This window comes from Cupressus sempervirens, chromosome 10, assembly GCF_028749045.1.
Source record: "Cupressus sempervirens isolate cs-2001-9-10 chromosome 10, ASM2874904v1, whole genome shotgun sequence".
Lineage (NCBI taxonomy): Eukaryota > Viridiplantae > Streptophyta > Pinopsida > Cupressales > Cupressaceae > Cupressus > Cupressus sempervirens.
Genome location: NC_143127.1, coordinates 592,421,059 through 592,439,200, shown reverse-complemented (window position 1 = coordinate 592,439,200; position 18,142 = coordinate 592,421,059). Strand labels below are relative to the sequence as shown.

Below are 18,142 nucleotides of genomic sequence, written 5' to 3'. Positions count from 1 at the left end.
ACCAGCCAATGCAGGTTCATGATTTGGGAGTTCGACTTCCATTAGGTCCACCTGATGGGAGGGCTCCAGTAGCTCCTACAGCTCCAGTCCTGCCAGTGATACCTGTACAGCCACCTCCGGCTTCTCCTGCAGGATCACCTCGTTTTGAAGATGCTTCACCTGAGTTTGATCTAGATTCTTCTGATCAGGATCCTGCTGATCAAGCATCTCCTAGTACTACTGTTGGTCATTCTCCTCTCCGGCCTAAGTGGTGGGCTAAGACACTTGCTGATCTTCATGATGATGAGCTCATTGATGGGAGAACTACTCGAAAAAAGAGCAAAACTATAGATTCTGTTAACTTTGCTCTTATGGCGAACATTCACAGTGTGTTTGAACCTCAAACATATTCCGAGGCTAAAGGAATTCCAGAGTGGGAACAGGCCATGCAATCTGAACACCAGAGCCTGCTGAAGAACAACACTTGGGTCCTTTCTGATCTTCCCCCACGGAAGAAACCCATTAGCTGCAAATGGGTCTACAAAATCAAATACAAATCAGATGGTACTACAAAATCAAATACAAATCAGATGGTACTTTGGATAAGTACAAAGCTCGTTTAGTGGCAAAGGGCTTTTCTCAGCGTCAGGGCATTGATTATGAGGAGACCTTTGCTCCTACTGCAAAGATGAGCACCATCAGATTAGTCCTAGCCATGGCAGCACAGTTTGGCTGGAAGGTCCATCAGATGGACGTAAAGAGTGCTTTCCTGAATGGTGATCTCCATGAAGAGGTCTACATGACGCAGCCTCCTGGTTTCAAGGTTGCTGGTAAAGACCATTAGGTTCTCAGATTGGTAAAAGCTCTCTATGGTTTGAAGCAGGCCCCTCGGGCATGGTACATCAAGATTGATACGTATCTCAGTGATCAAGGCTTCAAGAGGAGTTCTTCAGACTCAAATCTGTACATCAAGACTACTGACAGTGACATCATCCTTCTGGTTATCTATGTGGATGATCTGATCATCACTGGCAGTTTGGCATCTTTGATTCAGGGAATCAAACAACACTTATGCCAGTCTTTTGATATGACTGACCTTGGGCTCATGCATTATTGCTTAGGTGTTGAAGTTTGGCAATAGTCTTCTGGTATATTCATCTCTCAGTCCAAATATGCCAGAGCCTTGTTAGACAAATTCCGAATGCAGGATTGCAACCCTGCATCTACACCTATGGAGAAAGGTCTCAAGTTATCAGCCAAGTCTGATTCTCCTTCCGTTGATGATACTACGTATAGGCAACTAGTAGGCAGCCTCATCTACCTATCTGCTACTAGGCCTGATATCAGCCTCGCAGTCAGCTATATTTCACGCTTTATGACAGCTCCTAAGGCTGATCATTGGATGGCAGCAAAGCGTGTGCTTCGTTATGTGAAGGGCACTTCTGATTATGGACTTCTGTATTCTCGGAGTTCTAATCCTAAACTCAGTGGGTTCACAAATTCAGATTGGGCAGGCTCTGTTGATGATAAAAAGTCAACATCTGGATATGTGTTTAGTTTGGGATCCGGTGCAGTCACATGGACCAGCAAGAAGCAGCAGGCAGTTTCTCTCTCTTCTACAGAGGCTGAATATAGAGGGACTGTTAAGGCAGGATGTGAAGCTGTCTGGCTTCGTCGGATGCTTGGGGATATGCAGATGTCACTAGCAGGACCGACTAATCTGTTTGTTGATAATGAAGGCGTTATCAAGTTAGCACGGAATCCAGTCTTCCATGAACGAACCAAGCATGTGGATGTTCATTGTCATTACATACGACAGCTGGTTGAAGATGGGACTATAGATCTGCAGTATGTTCCTACCTCAGATCAGACTGCAGACATTCTCACCAAGCCTCTTGGTCCTGATAAGTTTGTCAAATTCAGAGGACAGCTTGGTGTGTTAGATAGATTAACCATTAAGGGAGGGTATTACAATAATAGATAAGACGTCTATTATTAGTTAATGGTTATCTGGTAAATATCTTTAGCTTTAGTTTGCTTTCGTTTTTTGCTTTCTCTGGAATAGAATGTTTCTATTCTTTACGATCGTTTCCTAAGGAAACATCGTCTCTTCCTTTTGTATAAATTGACCTTTCGGTCTCTATTATTAATAAGCAAGTATTTACCAATTACCTTGTAATAATTTCAAGTTGTTAACTATGATAACCTAGGGCCAATAATGGTCTTTGATGTAAACAAATGTAAAGATCTACATGTAGATGTTAAAAGTCCTCATGGTCCTATAAGGACCATAGGACCAAATATGGGATCTCATGGGTCTAGGGTTGGTTAGGGTCCTAAAAATGTTTGGACCTATTGAATAATTTATTTTTATTTTTGATCCAAGGGTCATTGATCTAGGATGTAGTCAGTTTAGTTTATTTAAATAAGAGTTTTTAAGTTCAAAAATTTGAACTATAAGGGCTAGTCTTTTTGGCTGTAAATGATAAAACTAATGTAATTGGCTTTTGTTATGGAAACCAACTGCTCAGATCGGTTGGGAGGGTAGTTATTGTTTAAAGCCAGAGAAGGCAATTGTACGGGCAAAGAAGCATTGATGGTATGGACTGTGGCATGAGACAGCGATAAAAAGTTACATTTCTTGCAAATTTGGGATGTTTTTGATCATTGTTTCATTCTAATGTGTAATGATTTGAATTTACTCTGATTGGATTCACTGTCACACGTATTGTCTTGAATAATTCTGTTCATTTAATTGATGGTCCTTCATTTGGTGGTCAGTTGCCTCAAAACAGTGATATTTCCCTAGACATTTTGAAGGATTCAATAATGTTTTGAGCCATTCGACGAATGTAGCCTCTAATTCTCATGGAATGGACTCAATGTAACATATAATGTGCGCTACTAACCTTATTAATCCTGGAGAGTTAACCATATTGGTATGGGCATGATGATTGTTGGTTGTGTCTTTTGACATATTATGAAGGGGACCAACTCCCTTTTGCTTTAACATATGTTGTAACTTAAGATGATTTGTTGTTGCAGGTCCATCTTGCAGTATTTTTCATTTGCTCCACCACCATTTCAAAGACTACTGCAATTTGATATATCGATACTTGAGACAGAAGATGTAAGCTACATTTGAACTGTGTATATTGACTGGCATATGCTTGGGGATAGAAGCTGTAAAACCAGCCAATTATTTTTTTGAACTTAAATGTTTTAATCTTTGTTGTTTTTATTGGAACAATAAAGAATAATAACCTTAATTGATTTGTAGGAAGCTTTTCATTTATTGGACATTATTCGGGCATCTTATCGATTTCTACATCTAGAGCCCAAAGTATTTTCCAGGCTTTGGGATTGGAGTCCATTTTTAGAACTGTTGCAGTGGACATGCAACTCAAATAAAGTGTGTATCTCTTCAGAAATGGCTTCTGATGTTAGATGGTGCGCAGTTCAAGTGCTATCAGTTGTCTTGAGAATGAGTGATGAAGCAACCCGGTATCTGGGGTATAAGCTGTCCGGTCTTACGGAAGAAATGGCTTTTGCATGTTTGTTACGGTATTCTTGGATTTCTGTTCTTTCGTCTTACATCTGGTTATCTTTGTATTCAATTCTATAACTGTGATGGTTTATTATTGTCACATCTTTTTTTTCCTCAAATTAATTGGTAGTGATTTCAGGTGGGAAGAATTCTGCCAGGATGTCTCCTTAGAGAAGGCTGGATGGTATTTAGAATCAAAGAAATTGAGATTTGGTGATTTTGTTGATGGTAAAAAAAAATTCATTGTACACTCTGATCCAGTTGCAGTTGGCCAACCAGGACGAAGCTTCAGAAGTTATGGACTGACCCTTATTTCTCATTTAAAGAAATTTGGTATGGAGCTCCCTGTCAAGAAAAGAATGCAATCTGAAGGGTAACATTTAGTACTCTTTGTAATTCAGTGGCTTTGGCATACCTCAGCATAGAATGGACATGAAGTATGCATCTAATGGCAATTATGAATTCCAAGTGAATCTTTATTTTTTACAGATGTGGTCCCACAGTCAGCTCCTTTGTAATGACATCAAACATAGAAAAGAGCTTAGAAGCAGTTGTTTTGGCAGTTTGTCAAGGTCAGCCTCTCCTTTTGGAGGGTTCAGTGGGAGTTGGAAAGACGATGCTGATAAATGAATTGGCCCAGATTACAGGAAATTTCGGTGAGGATACTGAAATGTGTTATGTATATTACATTACCATTTAGCAGTTTTACAAGTTATATTTCTGGTGTTGTTTCTACTTCTGGGACTTGATGGAGAGTATCGATGAACTTGAAAACTAGCATGATTGCTTGGCTTGTAGTAGGTGTGTTTATAGGCTATTCTTCCAGCCAGTTAAAATTACTTTTAGATTACAGTTGTGCAAGAAGTTGAAGTGCATTGAAATTTCTTTGCATTTGTAAGCTGACCCTCCTATTCTGTTTGAAATTGGTGGATTGCTGTAATTTGCTTGTCACTAATTAGGTGTGCCTGTTGGCTCTTCTAGCCAGTTAAAACTAATTGTATTATCACAGGCACATAGGGATATTTCAAGATTTTGGATTTGTAAACTAAACTTCCTATTTTATTTGAAATTATGCTGTAATGTGCTTGCTATTGCAAGAAAAAACTTCACCAGGTATTTCCTTAATTATTGTACTGCTTAATTATTCTTTCATCTTGTAAATCTACAAGTACTTAGTAATGATCATTTTGTTAAATCTTAGAGGTATCATGCAGGATGATTAGAATTTGATCTCCCTTGCTTCCTGTGTCTCAAATTTCAATAAGCTTGAATTGTTCAGACACCATGAGCTACATTTTACTGAGATTTGTGTTGGAGGTATATGACCAGTACAAAATATTCCTGAGGGATAAAACTCATGTGGGCATAAATTGTATCTCTTTCAAATTGTATGTTTTGACTGAATTTGGGCTCACTTATATGTTGTTCGATTGAACTAAAAAAATCTTTCTGTGTTACAATCACATAACCCTATCACAATCATAAATAGTAAAACTTCTAGTTTATAAATCCTTTTTAGAACCTTCCATTAGGGAAACAATAGATCAATAGCTAACAAATGAGAGCAAACACCAGTTGTAGCCATGCCCCTTAGAACTTTGCCTTGAACTGCAAAAGCTCATAAATTTTATATCTATAATATTTTACTTAACAGGAATATGTATTTAATATATACACCATATTCTGAGCATGGTATGATAAGATACCTACTGCACAGAATCTTTAAAGTTCAACATGTCGTTGCTTTAAGAGTGAAGATCTTCATCTAACTGTAGATACTATTAGATTTATCTTTTTGAGCCTTGAAGATCTAGATGATGGTAACACTAAGAAATCTCAAAGATGAAGCATAGTATAAGTAAATTTCACAGTATATAATGGGCAATCACTCTGCTTGAAATGAATAAGAAACAGGTCCCCTTAAAATAGTATGGAAGCTCCTGATCTGATATGGAGCCAAGTAACTCTCCCTTGAAATCAATAGAACTACAGCCAACCGGAACAGAATAACTTGCATTTCCTTCCACAGCGCTTTAAGTCCATTGACCCACCTTTATAGATTGATAGAGATTTATTTTGAGAGTATGTGATTTTGTTAAAGCAGCTGGATGATGGGTGGAGTTTGTTTCAGATTAATTTACCAAATAGCCCTCGCAAGTGCCCAGTTATGGGTATGAGCATGGCATATCCATGCCTTTCGAAGATGCATTTTTGAAATGTGTTTTGATTGATCACTGAGGCAGATGACACTGAAGCACAATGAAAGGTTTTTGATCCAATATATGGTGGAGGCATTGAATTTTCTGAAGATGAAACTTGTGTGGGCTTGGACCGGAACCCATGCATGCAGCACAAGGATCAGTGGGATACCTATAGATATGGCTTTCAACTTTTATCTATGCTGAAAATGGGTCCAAAAACACCTCATAACGCTGAATTAAAATAAAGGACAAGATCTAGCTACTAGAGAATAAGGAGTCATGAATGGCTTCCAAGACACAAGCAAAATCAACAGTGAGACCTACAAAACATGAACATTTATAAATTAAGACGAAGAAACAAAGTTTGAATTTCCCTTTTATTAATGAGAATGACTGAAAACAACCTTGGGATTAAATTATATTCCACTCCATATTCAAAATCTAATGCATGCCTAGGATGCTACATCATTAGTGATCTATTGAAAATCTATATATCAATAGCACTGTTTGCTACGTTTGTCACTCTCCTTTATTGATTAATTTTAATAGATGGTTGGTAAAATTCTTATTGTTTAGGGGCTAAATAAATTAAAATAATATAATTACAATATTTGACACTTCATATATGTTATTTTGATAATACATACATACACATACACAAAATAAATTTAAATAATATAATTACAACATTTGACACTTCATATATGTTATTTTGATAATACACAAATATATACACATATAACACACATATATACACACGTATATCTATATCTGTATCTATATATTTTTGAACAGATGGTACTTGTGAGGAGGAGGAATGTTGGAGGAAGAAATGGAGGGATAATTTAGCCAATGAGGAAATTTACCAGAAGCAGCAGTCTAGGATCTAGTTAGCTGGCTCGTGTGTTTAAGTAGCTCGCATGGTTAACTAGAAAAATATCCACGTGCAGTTGGTGGTACTAGCTCCTTTATAATCTAGCTTATTAAACTTCTCCAACATATCTTGCACTCACTTATGTTGGTGATTACAAATGTTACCAAAAGATTCGGAGGTCACAAATTAGTAAGTTCAAACTCTTTTATCCTTGGCTCGTTGTATTCTTTTTAATCTTGTTTGATCTTTGTCTATAGATTAGATCAACATATAGGCACATAAAATGTTCACACACTTCATTGTTGAAATGTAGTGTGTGTTATTTTTGACTTTCACATATACATTTGCTAAGAACTCAATTAAATTCTCAAATAGGATGCTCTTGGTGCTCATTTCCCACCATGAAGCCCTTTACTTCAACTTCTAAACATTATCTATCCTTTCTTCCTATGTTGTAGGTTTTGGTTCTAGATTGGCTTCGTGTAATGACCCGTACCAATAGGTCACTGGGTTGATTAGATATTGGAGACTGACTGCTGAAGATGATATGGTGAAAGTGCAACTCCACTTGAAACTCCAAATCAGCAATTAAGCACAAGTGAAAGGACTGAAATATCCTTCCCATAGCTGCAATAATTCAAGTGATCTCTCACACCCTCAAAATTGCGTACCAATTGAGAGTTTTCATTCTCAATGGCCAATTGTGACTACTTGCAGAAACCCTAGGCTCCACAACGCACATAAGCAAAAATCAATAATAAATCTCGATGATAGGCAATGAGCCCTCAATGCCTATTTATTTATTTTTTTCTCGATAGGTCAGCCTCCTTTTTATTTATTCATCGCTTCTTCCAGCAACCTCTAGAAGATTGATTTATTTAATGATTTTATAAAATATCACTTTATTGAGTTAATTAAATATAAAGTTATCTCGTAATATATTTTTAGTGGTAACTTTATAAATAATTTAACTCCTGCAAAAAACGGGGACATTACAGGTCCGCCCCTCCTAAAATTGCTTGGCCTCAAGCAATCTTAATGCTGGATGCTGCAAAATCACTTCTCCCTCCCAAGTAGCATCTTCAACAGGTAAATCTTTCCACTTAATTAGATACTCTCTGATTACTCTCCTGTGAAGCTGCTTCTCTCTACTATCCGGAATGGATTCTGGCACTAAGATCAGTTTCCCCTCATCATCCAAGGGAGGTAATACAACAGAAGGCATCACATTTTGACCCAACGCCTTTTTGAGGCGTGATACATGAAACACATTGTGCACTGTACTGTTTGTGGGAAGCTCCAACTCATAAGCCACCTCACCAACTCGTCTGATGATCCTAAATGGTCCATAATAGCGTGGCTTGAGTTTCTCTACACCACTCTTCTTGAGAGTGGATTGCTTATATGGCTGCAACATGGGGCAAACCATATCATTTACCTCAAAACTACGCCCAATCCTCTTCTTGTCTGCATACTGCTTTTGTTGGTTCTGAGCTCTAGCAATGTTGTCTCTGAGAGTAGCAACTATATCCTTACTTTCCTGTAATAGTTCACCTGCATGGGGTACTCGACTGTCTCCCAACAACAAATCTAAGAGACTAGGTGCCTCATAACTGTAAAGTGCCATGAAGGGTGTCATTTGTATAGTCATATGATATGTAGTATTGTAACAATACTCACAGAGATATATCCATCTGACCCAAGCTCGCTGTTGATCTGCCACATAATTCCTCAAATACCCTTCCACCCATTTGTTTACAATCTCTGTTAGACCATCAGTCTGTGGGTGATAACTGGTACTAGGTGTAAGCTCAGTGCCACACAACCGAAATATCTCTTGCCAAAAGTGACTCATGAAGCAGCTATCCCTGTCACTGACAATGCTCCGAGGAAAACCGTGTAATCTAAAAATCTCCCTAAAGAAAACCTCTGTCACTTGAGTTGCTAAGTATGTAGTAGCGATAGGGAAGAAGTGAGCATATTTTGTTAGCCTATCCACCACCACATAGATGCAATCGCACCCCTAGGCCTTGGGCAAGCTTGTAATAAAATCCATAGAGATGCACTCCCACTTCTTGTCAGGAATAGGAAGTGGCTGTAGGAGCCCTGCTGGATAAGTGTGCTCTTGTTTATTCTGTTGGCAAACATGACACTCTCGCACATACTGCAAAACATCAGCCTTAAATCCCTTCCAAGTGAACCGTTCCCGTACTAACCTGTAAGTCTTGAAATACCTAGGATGGCCTGCTGTAGGTGAATTATGGAATGCTCTCAAAATCAACTGCTTCACTTTCGATCCTGGGACTAAGTAAATCCTGTTCTTGTAAATGATCAAATTATCTATGAGAGTGTATCTGGTGTCAATTGTTGTTCCCTCCACTATAGCAGAGGTCCACGTGTCTTTGGCATATTCTGCTACAATCAAGTGTCGCCAATCCTTTGATATCCGAATCATAGAAGTGAGGTGTGGCCTATGGGATAAAGCATCTGCAACAATATTTTGTGTCCCCTTAACATATGTGATATCAAAATCATATCCCTGTAACTTACCCACTTCTGCTGACGATCATTCAGGTCCTGCTGTCCCAAAAAGTGCCTCAAACTATTATGATCAGTTTTAATACAAAATTTGCTGCCCATAAGATACTGTCTGAATTTGGCCAAGGCATGCATGATGGCCAGCATTTCCTTATCATATATGTTGAATGATCTCTCAGCCCCTCTGAGTTTCCTACTCTCATAAGCTATAGGATGCTTGTTCTGCATGAGTATAGCACCAACTCCCTCTCCAGAAGCATCACATTGAAGCTCAAATGGCTTCGTGAAATCAGGCAATGCTAATATTGGGCATGTAGTCATTATTTCCTTGAATCGCATAAAACACTCCTATGCCTCCCGAGTCCACACAAATGCCCCTTTCTTCAGCAAATCTGTCATTGTTGTTGCATGTCATGAGTAGCCACTAACAAACTTGCGATAGAATCCACATAGACCAAGGAACCCTCTTAACTGTGTCAAGTTCTCTGGTGGTGGCCAATCAACAATAGCACGGATCTTTTCAGGATCCATTCACACTCCTTCCGCACTAATGATGTGTACAAGATACGACAATTCTGTCATCCCCAAATCACATTTGGACTCCTTGGCATACAAGGACTCGCTCTGTAAAATGCTTAATACTGTCTCCAAGTGCTCTAAATGTTCCTGCCATGTCCTGCTATAGATCAAAATATCATCAAAGAACACTAGCACAAATTTCCTCAACTGATGGTGGAAGACCTTGTTCATAGTGGACTGAAAAGTGGCAAGTGCATTAGTCAAACCAAAAGGCATGACTACAAACTTGAAATGCCCATAATGACATCTAAAAGCAGTTTTTTCAATATCCTGCTCTCGAACTCTGATCTGGTGATAGCCTGATCTCAAATCAATTTTTGTGAAATAACAAGCCCCATGCAGTTCGTCTATCAGCTCATCAATACGTGGGATGGGATACTTGTTCTTTATAGTTCTTTTATTCAACACCCTGTAATCAATACACATTCGTAGAGTACCATCCTTCTTTTTTACCAAAACAACAGAAGATGCAAAGTGTGACTTACTTGGTCTGATGTGTCCCATTGCTAGCAACTCGTTGATGGTCCTCTCGATCTCATCTTTGAGTCGTTTTGGGTGCCGGTATGGTGTGATCATGATAGGCGTAGCACCTTCCTCCAACTCGATAATGTGCTCAATACCTCTATCTAGTGGCCTGCCTGGTGGAATCTCACTGAATACCTTACCATACTTGATTCTTAATTTCTGAATATCTGGATGATATTCAGTCTTGTGTTGCCCCTCCTAGGTAGGCATCAAAGCGCATATTGCCGCCCACTCTATATTATTATGTTTGGCTAATCTCTCCAACTGCTTAAATGAGATAGTCCTGACATCACCATCACGGATAGCCTTCAGCACATGAGTCCTGCCATCCACCACGAATCACATCTCCATATCCTCCAATCTCAAGGTAACCTCCTTCAAAGAATGTAGCCATTGCATCCCAAGTACTATGTCCATGTCACCCATGTTGACCACATGATAGTCCGCCTTAAACTCATAGTTGTTCAGGCGCAAAGGTAGATCTCGCACCATCCTATCACAACGAAGAGTATATCCATCAGCTACCTTAACTCTCAGTCCCTCGAACTCCTCAGTAATGAGTTCACGCCTCTCCACAAATCGTGCATCAATAAAATTATGTGTGGCACCTGTATACAACAGAGTAATAATCTTTTGTCTTGCCAAGACTCCTCGAAATTTGAAAGATCCCTCTCTTTGAATACTAGAAAGACGTGCCTCCTGTAAATGTATCTCTGGAGCCTCTTTTTTCTCAGCACTATCTACCTCTTGGTCAACCTCTGCCTCATCAGGATCCTCATCATGGTGCTCTGAGATGTCTGAATCTGAACCTTCGTAATAAGCCCACATCACCCGGTTAGCCTTCCCCTTAGGCTTCATAGGACAATCATGACCAAACTCATAGGGACCTTTGCCAAAGAAGCATAGCTTCTTCCTACGCAAGTCATTAAGTGTTTCCTTATCCCAAGGTGCAGCTAGCTTGTCTTTTGAGTCACTAACCTTTTCTTTACCCTTGCTGAATTCCCCTTTGTTATCTCTAAATGATGAAGAACTCTTTGAACTAAACCAGTTTGCTGGAGCTGCAAGTTCCATACTGCGGGCTTTCTTCATGGCTTCCTATAATGTAGGAGGATCAAAGGCCTTTACCCACCCCTTGAGTGGTTCAATTAATCCCTCTGTGAATAAAATGACTAGCCTCCTTTCTGAAATGTCAGGCACCATCACTGCAAGCTTTTGGAAGTCATTGATAAATTGTTCTAAGCCTCCTGACTGTCTCGACTCTCAACTGGGCTAACTCCCGAAAATAAACTTCAGGATTTTTTTTATCAAACCTTTCTATCAATCTATCCACAAACTCCTGATAAGTGGTTACCTAATTGTGTTGCAATGTGATCATGCCATGTGTCCACCAATCATGTGCTGCCCCATCTAAGTGTAAAGTGGCATACTTGAGTGCTTCAAATTCTGTCATCGTCTTCAAAGATAGGAAAGTATCCACCTTATGAATCCAAGCACGAGCAGTCATTTTTCCACTGCCATCAAATGTGGGTAATACCAACTTGTTGGTGACCTGTTGCAACTCACTATGTTTATATACTTGCTTCTGCTTGGCAGCTCTATAGTTCAGGTACCTATCAAATGTCCATCCATCCTGTACATATTTTGGTAATGAATCCCACTCATTCCTCGCCTGTTGAAGTTCCTCTACAATATCTGTTACTATAGCATCAGGTGTGCGTGCTGGAGTTTCTTCTCTGAATGTAGGACGTGTGGGTCTGTTAGCTGTTCCAGACCGTGTCCTATGTTGTGATTCTGCTATGCTCCTGTCATCCTGGTCATTATTATGATTATTCCTCCTATTTTCCCCAATCAAATGTTGCATCATAACCATCATTGCTTGTGTACTTGCCTCTATTGACTGTAGAAGCCTCTCCTGTTGCTGTAAAGTCTCATCATCTCTCACACTTCTAGATGGGCTTTGAGAATGTCTCTCAGCCATATTCTCAGTTATGTTGGTTCTTTTGTAAACTAAATTAAATGGTGGCTGGGTAACCCTATTAGGTTGGCAGGAAACCGCTCTGATACCACTGTAATGACCTATACCAGTAGGCCACTGGATTGATCAGATATTGGACACTGACTGCTGAAGATGATATGATGAAAGTGCAACTCCACTTGAAACTCCAAATCAGCAATTAAGCACAAGTGAAAGGACTGAAATATCCTTCCCACAGCTGCAATAATTCAGGTGATCTCTCACACCCTCAAAATTGCGTACCAATTGAGAGTTTTCGTTCTCAATGGCCAATTGTGACTACTTGCAGAAACCCTAGGCTCCACAACGCACATAAGCAAAAATTAATGATAAATCTCGATGATAGGCAATGAGCCCTCAATGCCTATTTGTTTATTTTTTTCTCGATAGGTCGGCCTCCTTTTTATTTATTCATCGCTTCTTCCAGCAACCTCTAGAAGATTGATTTATTTAATGATTTTATAAAATATCACTTTATTGAGTTAATTAAATATAAAGTTATCTTGTAATATATTTTTATTGATAACTTTTAAATAATTTAACTCCTCCAAAAAATGGGGACATTACACTTCGAGTTTGCTCAAATGTTTTTTTGGGAGGTGGTGGCATATTTGGGTTTGTGTGTACAAGAATGGTTTGATTGATATATTGTTATAAATTATAGAAGTGATTAATAAATTATTTATTTTTAACAATAATTACTGATAAATTATTTATATATTTAAAGAGGAGTAAATGCTTTGATCCAGAGCTATACACTGGCAAGGTCACAAAGGGGGGACCTCATCCCTAGTGGGATTCAAACGTTAATGGTGAGAGCAACACAACTAAATTATCATAACATGCCATTGTTGGCAATTATATAATTATGTAAGTATTATATATGAAATATGTATAATAATTAATCTATTAATATTTATTAATATCTAATATTTATTATTAAAATTACAAATAAGAAAATTAATATTATAATATAATATAATAATTATAAAATTAACATAAAATAAATTATTAATAAAACTAATATATAATGTTAGAATATAATAATTAAATTATAAAATGGATGGAAATTGTCATTTTATATGTAGTTTTTAATCTAAATTGGTAGTAGATATCTAGATATACAACAAAGAATCCAATAGGATGAAACATGGATGGTATAGTCTTATTTTTTCCTTGAATTCTTTATGAGGTCTAAGCATTAATTTTCCTGAATTCAATGATTTGAAAACAAATGGAATTGGTTCCGTGGGTGACACTGCAATCTTTAATAATGTTGTCCATTTTACAAATAACAATAATGTGAACAACTACTCTAATCAGTTATAATTGGGTAAGATGGTTTACAATGAGATAATGCAGCTTTTGGCTATAGATAATTTCAACACACACTTTGTGTTTCCCACAGACTTTGGTAAAAATAGTCTTGTAGGCAATGATGATATAACCTTCTTTCTTTGATAAAAACCATTTTCGAAGAAGACCCAACAAAATTCTTGGCGAAAGTGTCAAAAAAATCCTTGTAGAACTTCAGAAAATTGTATGAAATTATCTATAGATCTGCCCAAATTCGATAGGCCAAACCCATTGTTGGGATTTGGCACCTTACTTGAACCCTAGTGTCTCACACTTGAGACAAACCGGCATGGGGCCCAAGGGTCCTAGAGGAAGAACCTGATTTCCTAGAATTTTTCTATTGAAAATTTATACAGCAATTTCTACACTTGATACGTATAGCACTCTATTTTTATTTTATTTTAATAGATGGTTTGGAAAATTTCATATTTTGTAGGGTTTTGGTCCCTTGGATCATGTGATTAAGTAGCTCACATGATTAAGAGGAAGCAATATCCATGTGCAATTGTTGCACCAACTCCTTTATAATCAAGCATATTAAACTACTTCAACATATCTCTTGCACTTTCTTAGGTTGATGCGTAAAGATCTTACCATGAGACAGGGGGACTCCATGACAAGAAATATTGTGCCACTCCTAAAGTAGTAGCTCTAATTTTTTAGTTACAAACTCTTTATATGCTTTCTTCATCTTGTTCAATCCTTGCCTATCGATTAGTTCACCAAAATATAGAGAAACATAAAATGCTCCACTCCCTTCATTCTTGAAATATAGTGTGTGCTATTCATGCTTCTCAAATATCCATTTGTTGAGAATCACAAATTAACTCTTGAATACCATGCTCTTGGTACTTGTTTCAAACCTATCCTTCTTTCTTTCAACATGTGAATCTACCTATCCTTCTTTCTATTGGTAATTATGTAGTAACAACTCAACTAGATATATATAGACATCTCTTTTGTTCTTCTCACTACCATTATGATATTATATGAGGTTGTTTTGAGTTGTCTTAGGATTCCTATTGGCCTCTCCAGCTTTATCAATAGCACCATTGGGGTGAAGCAGGGATGACCCTTATTTCTTACTCTTTTCGGGACTTACATTGATGGGCTTGGGAAGCTCCTTCATGAGAACCTTTCAGGGTTAGTTTCCTTCTCCACTAGTTGTTGATTCATATTTTTTTTTGCAGATGATGTGTTCATTTTGGCCTCCTCCCTCGAGGGTCTTCAAAGATAGTTAGATTGCTTGTCTTTCTTTTGTGATTTTAGGAAGTTTATTGTGAATTTGGGTAAAGCTATGGTAATGGTCTCCTATTGCCGCAAAAAATCTCATCCTCCGCAACTAGATCAAGCTCTGGATGGATGTCTCCAGGGAATATCTATAAGTTGGGTGGGCCCCTACTATTATAACCCTGGCCTATGGGTTCTCCTACTTTCGGAAGGAAGGGCCTAACCTGTCCACTTGATGGGTGAGATGGCAAGTCCACAATTTATAAAGGGGCCTGCTAACAACATTATAGCTAGTTGTAAGTTTGGCTGGATAGGTCGAGCTGGGGAAGCTAGTCGACCAGTTTGATGTTTTATTGCCATATATAGATAGGGGGCTCCGGGTAATTCACTGTAGTTAAGCATGAACTATAGGCATTCATTTCTTGAATTGAGATTGTCTCATCTTACACGTACTTGGGAGTGATATTTTCGGGTCCTCACTTCATCTTGAGGCCCGTGTTTTAGCCATGTATCAACAAGGGCATTTGGCCCCTTTTTCTTCTTTAGAGACAATGCTTATTGCATCACTACTAGCATATCTTGTCCAAGATTACCCTTCTTGACACTCCTGTTTGACCTACTGTTCTTTATGGCACCACGGTCTGGGGGCCTTCACTTCTAGAGTTCAATTGGGCTTCCATTGAGTGGGTATAGGTTCTCATTGACAATTCATCAGATATAGAGAATCTACTCCTCACAACATTATTATTGCTGAGTTTGGGGCCCATTCGTTATGCTCAACAACATTTCAACCTCTTTTGGTGCTTGTACAGTCTTTCTAGTTTTGCCGACTCTAGTGAGGGTTGCTAGAGATATCCCTACCTTGCCTTTTTCTCCTTGGAGTCCCTTGTTCTTTCGGCCACTCCTAGTTGGTGTTGTTGTTGATTTGTTGGTGTCGTGACCCTTTTGAGTACTATCAAGATTGAGATTGACTTTCTTCCCCCATTCAGTGCTTTGTGGATGCCACTTCCCCCTCCTCACCCTTGGGCAGGAGCTGAACAGGTGCATTAGGGGTAATATTTATAGGCAGTACATTCACACCACTAGGATCAACCCCTATGGGGGTTTGCCCAAAGATGGCTTTCTGTGTTGAGCACTTTCAAGAGATTGAAGATGGCATCATTATTCGTCCTTAGTGCTCTTCTCGCCATTGGCAATACTCCCTCAGGATTTCCTTGGGTTTCTTCAAAGTGGCTCTCACCATTGTCTTGTTGAGATCGACAATTAGTTAAATAGGTGTGATAGGATTTGCCAACTTTAAACCTTCAACGAGGCTGAGTCACAAGAGCACTTTATCTTTCGCTGTTCTATCTACTTTGAGATAAGAGGTAGGTTCTATTGTCTTTTTAAGGAGGTTCAATCTTTCTCCTCCTCCTTCACGTACATGAATCATAGATGTGTTCTTTATTTGCAAGGAGGCATTTGTTAGATAGATCATTCTTTTTAGTGCCCCTTGTGCCCTTTTAATGATCAACTCATTACATCTTTTTTCCTGGAATGATGCATGGCATCGAAAGGTAGCTTGCCTCACCTCCTTATTCTAGGTCCATGAGGCCACGTAGATCCTCCTCTCAGAGATCCATTCCTTCAAGTTGGGTGGGTTACCTTTGGACACAACATTGTTGGCATTGCCCCCTATCACTCAATGGGTTATCCTTAGGTTTTGGGGTTTTTCTTTATCACCTCGGTTCCTTAGTTGTTTGGTGGCTTCTCCCCCTCCTCGTCTTCTCCGGGAACTTGGTTTTTGTTCTTTCCTACCTTCTGCTACTCTTTAGTTTGTTCTTTGATCACCTTTTGGTGTTCCTTTAGTTGTATTCTCTCTTGTATAACACTCTATCCCCTTTTACCCATTTGTGGTCACTTGTTGGACATTAATACAATTTATCTTTTATCTATCTATTTATTATAATAGATAGTTGAGAAAATTACTTATTGTCTAGGGCTGTGGTTAGTTGGCTCATATGGTTAATGGGGAAAAATCCTTGTGTAATTGGTACACCAACTTTTATAATCTAGCATATTGAACTTTTCCAACATATCTTTTATTTAGGTTACTGAATAAAGATCCTATGATGAGATTGGGGTGACTCCATGACAATAAACGATTGCACTAGTCCTAAATTAGTCAACAAGCTCTCTCAATACCGACTCTTTGTATTCTTTCTTAATCCTGTTTGATCTTTGTGTATAGATTAGATCGTCAAGCAAACATAAAATTTTTCACCCTATTCCCAATATGTATTCTATGCTATCCTTGCTTCTCACATATTCATTTGCTAAGAACCACAAATCATTTCTTGAATACCATGCTCTCGGTGCATGTTTCAAATCACTAAGTTTCTTTCTTCAACCTGTATGTAACAAATGGAATTTCATAACAAAACAAAGATCTAAAACATAGTTTCACATAGAAATGAAAGAGTTTTCTTTAACCAACTTTCAAAACAAAACTTCTTAAATCCTTTTCAAGAGACATTAACTAATTTAACTGCTAACAATTAACTGAGATAACCATTCAACTGAAATAGCTGGAATAACAATTAATTGAAGTTACTGAAATAACGATTAGCTGAAGTAACTGAAATAACGATTAGCTGAAGTAACTGAAATAACGATTAATTGAAGTAATTGAAATAACAATTAATTATCTTCCACTGCATATAGTAAAGTAAATACATGATTAGTTACAAGAGGAATATAAATGCATATTAGGAATGGTAAGAAGAAACATACAAGAAGTAATTGGTGAGTCTTTAACTAGTTGTGCAAGCCTTGGCTTTTGGTAAGAGGAGAAGCATTGACTTAGGCTTAACTTCCCAACCTCGGACCATATTCATCCCCACACAATCTATTGAATAGAAAGACCTTTCCTACCCCAGGATCAGGCTTGGGATACTTCTAGTCTAGCCACCTAAGCATTTCCGGTGTTTAGAATGTCCACTCAGTAATGGATGAACATGTTTGAATAACTGACACTATTGACATCAAGTGATCATAGATGACAAACATGCCTTTAATGACCTTGGCCAAGGTTTTCAGATGGGTTCAATTACTTGATCACCACCGCTTGACTTGACAACAAGAGAACAATAAATATGAACATGCATGAGCTATTAAATGATTTTCTATTCTGATTTTTATTTCCATGTTATTGCAGATTTCTATCTCACCTCTTGATCTCTTCCTTGGCTATACAGCTGGGTGAGTCCCAGGTGTTTGAATCTCAGAGCAACTAGCTCTTTCTGTTGATCCTCAATTGA

The 18,142-nt window shown here is 38.3% G+C and overlaps 1 protein-coding gene across 4 annotated transcripts in view; it reads left to right on the top strand.

The window, feature by feature from the left end:
* The window catches only part of LOC149535255 (midasin-like protein), a 216,133-nt gene that overhangs the window by 18,093 nt on the left and 179,898 nt on the right, over window positions 1-18,142 (top strand). For all 4 annotated transcript variants that reach the window (XR_016356783.1, XM_089803665.1, XM_089803666.1 and 1 more), the window contains exons 3-6: window positions 3,025-3,109; window positions 3,260-3,543; window positions 3,666-3,899; window positions 4,016-4,182. Coding sequence is in view for 3 of the 4 variants with exons in the window: in XM_089803665.1 (XP_089659791.1) it covers window positions 3,025-3,109; window positions 3,260-3,543; window positions 3,666-3,899; window positions 4,016-4,182 (770 nt within the window). In the remaining variant the exon portion in view is untranslated. The remainder of the gene's footprint in view (window positions 1-3,024; window positions 3,110-3,259; window positions 3,544-3,665; window positions 3,900-4,015; window positions 4,183-18,142) is intronic.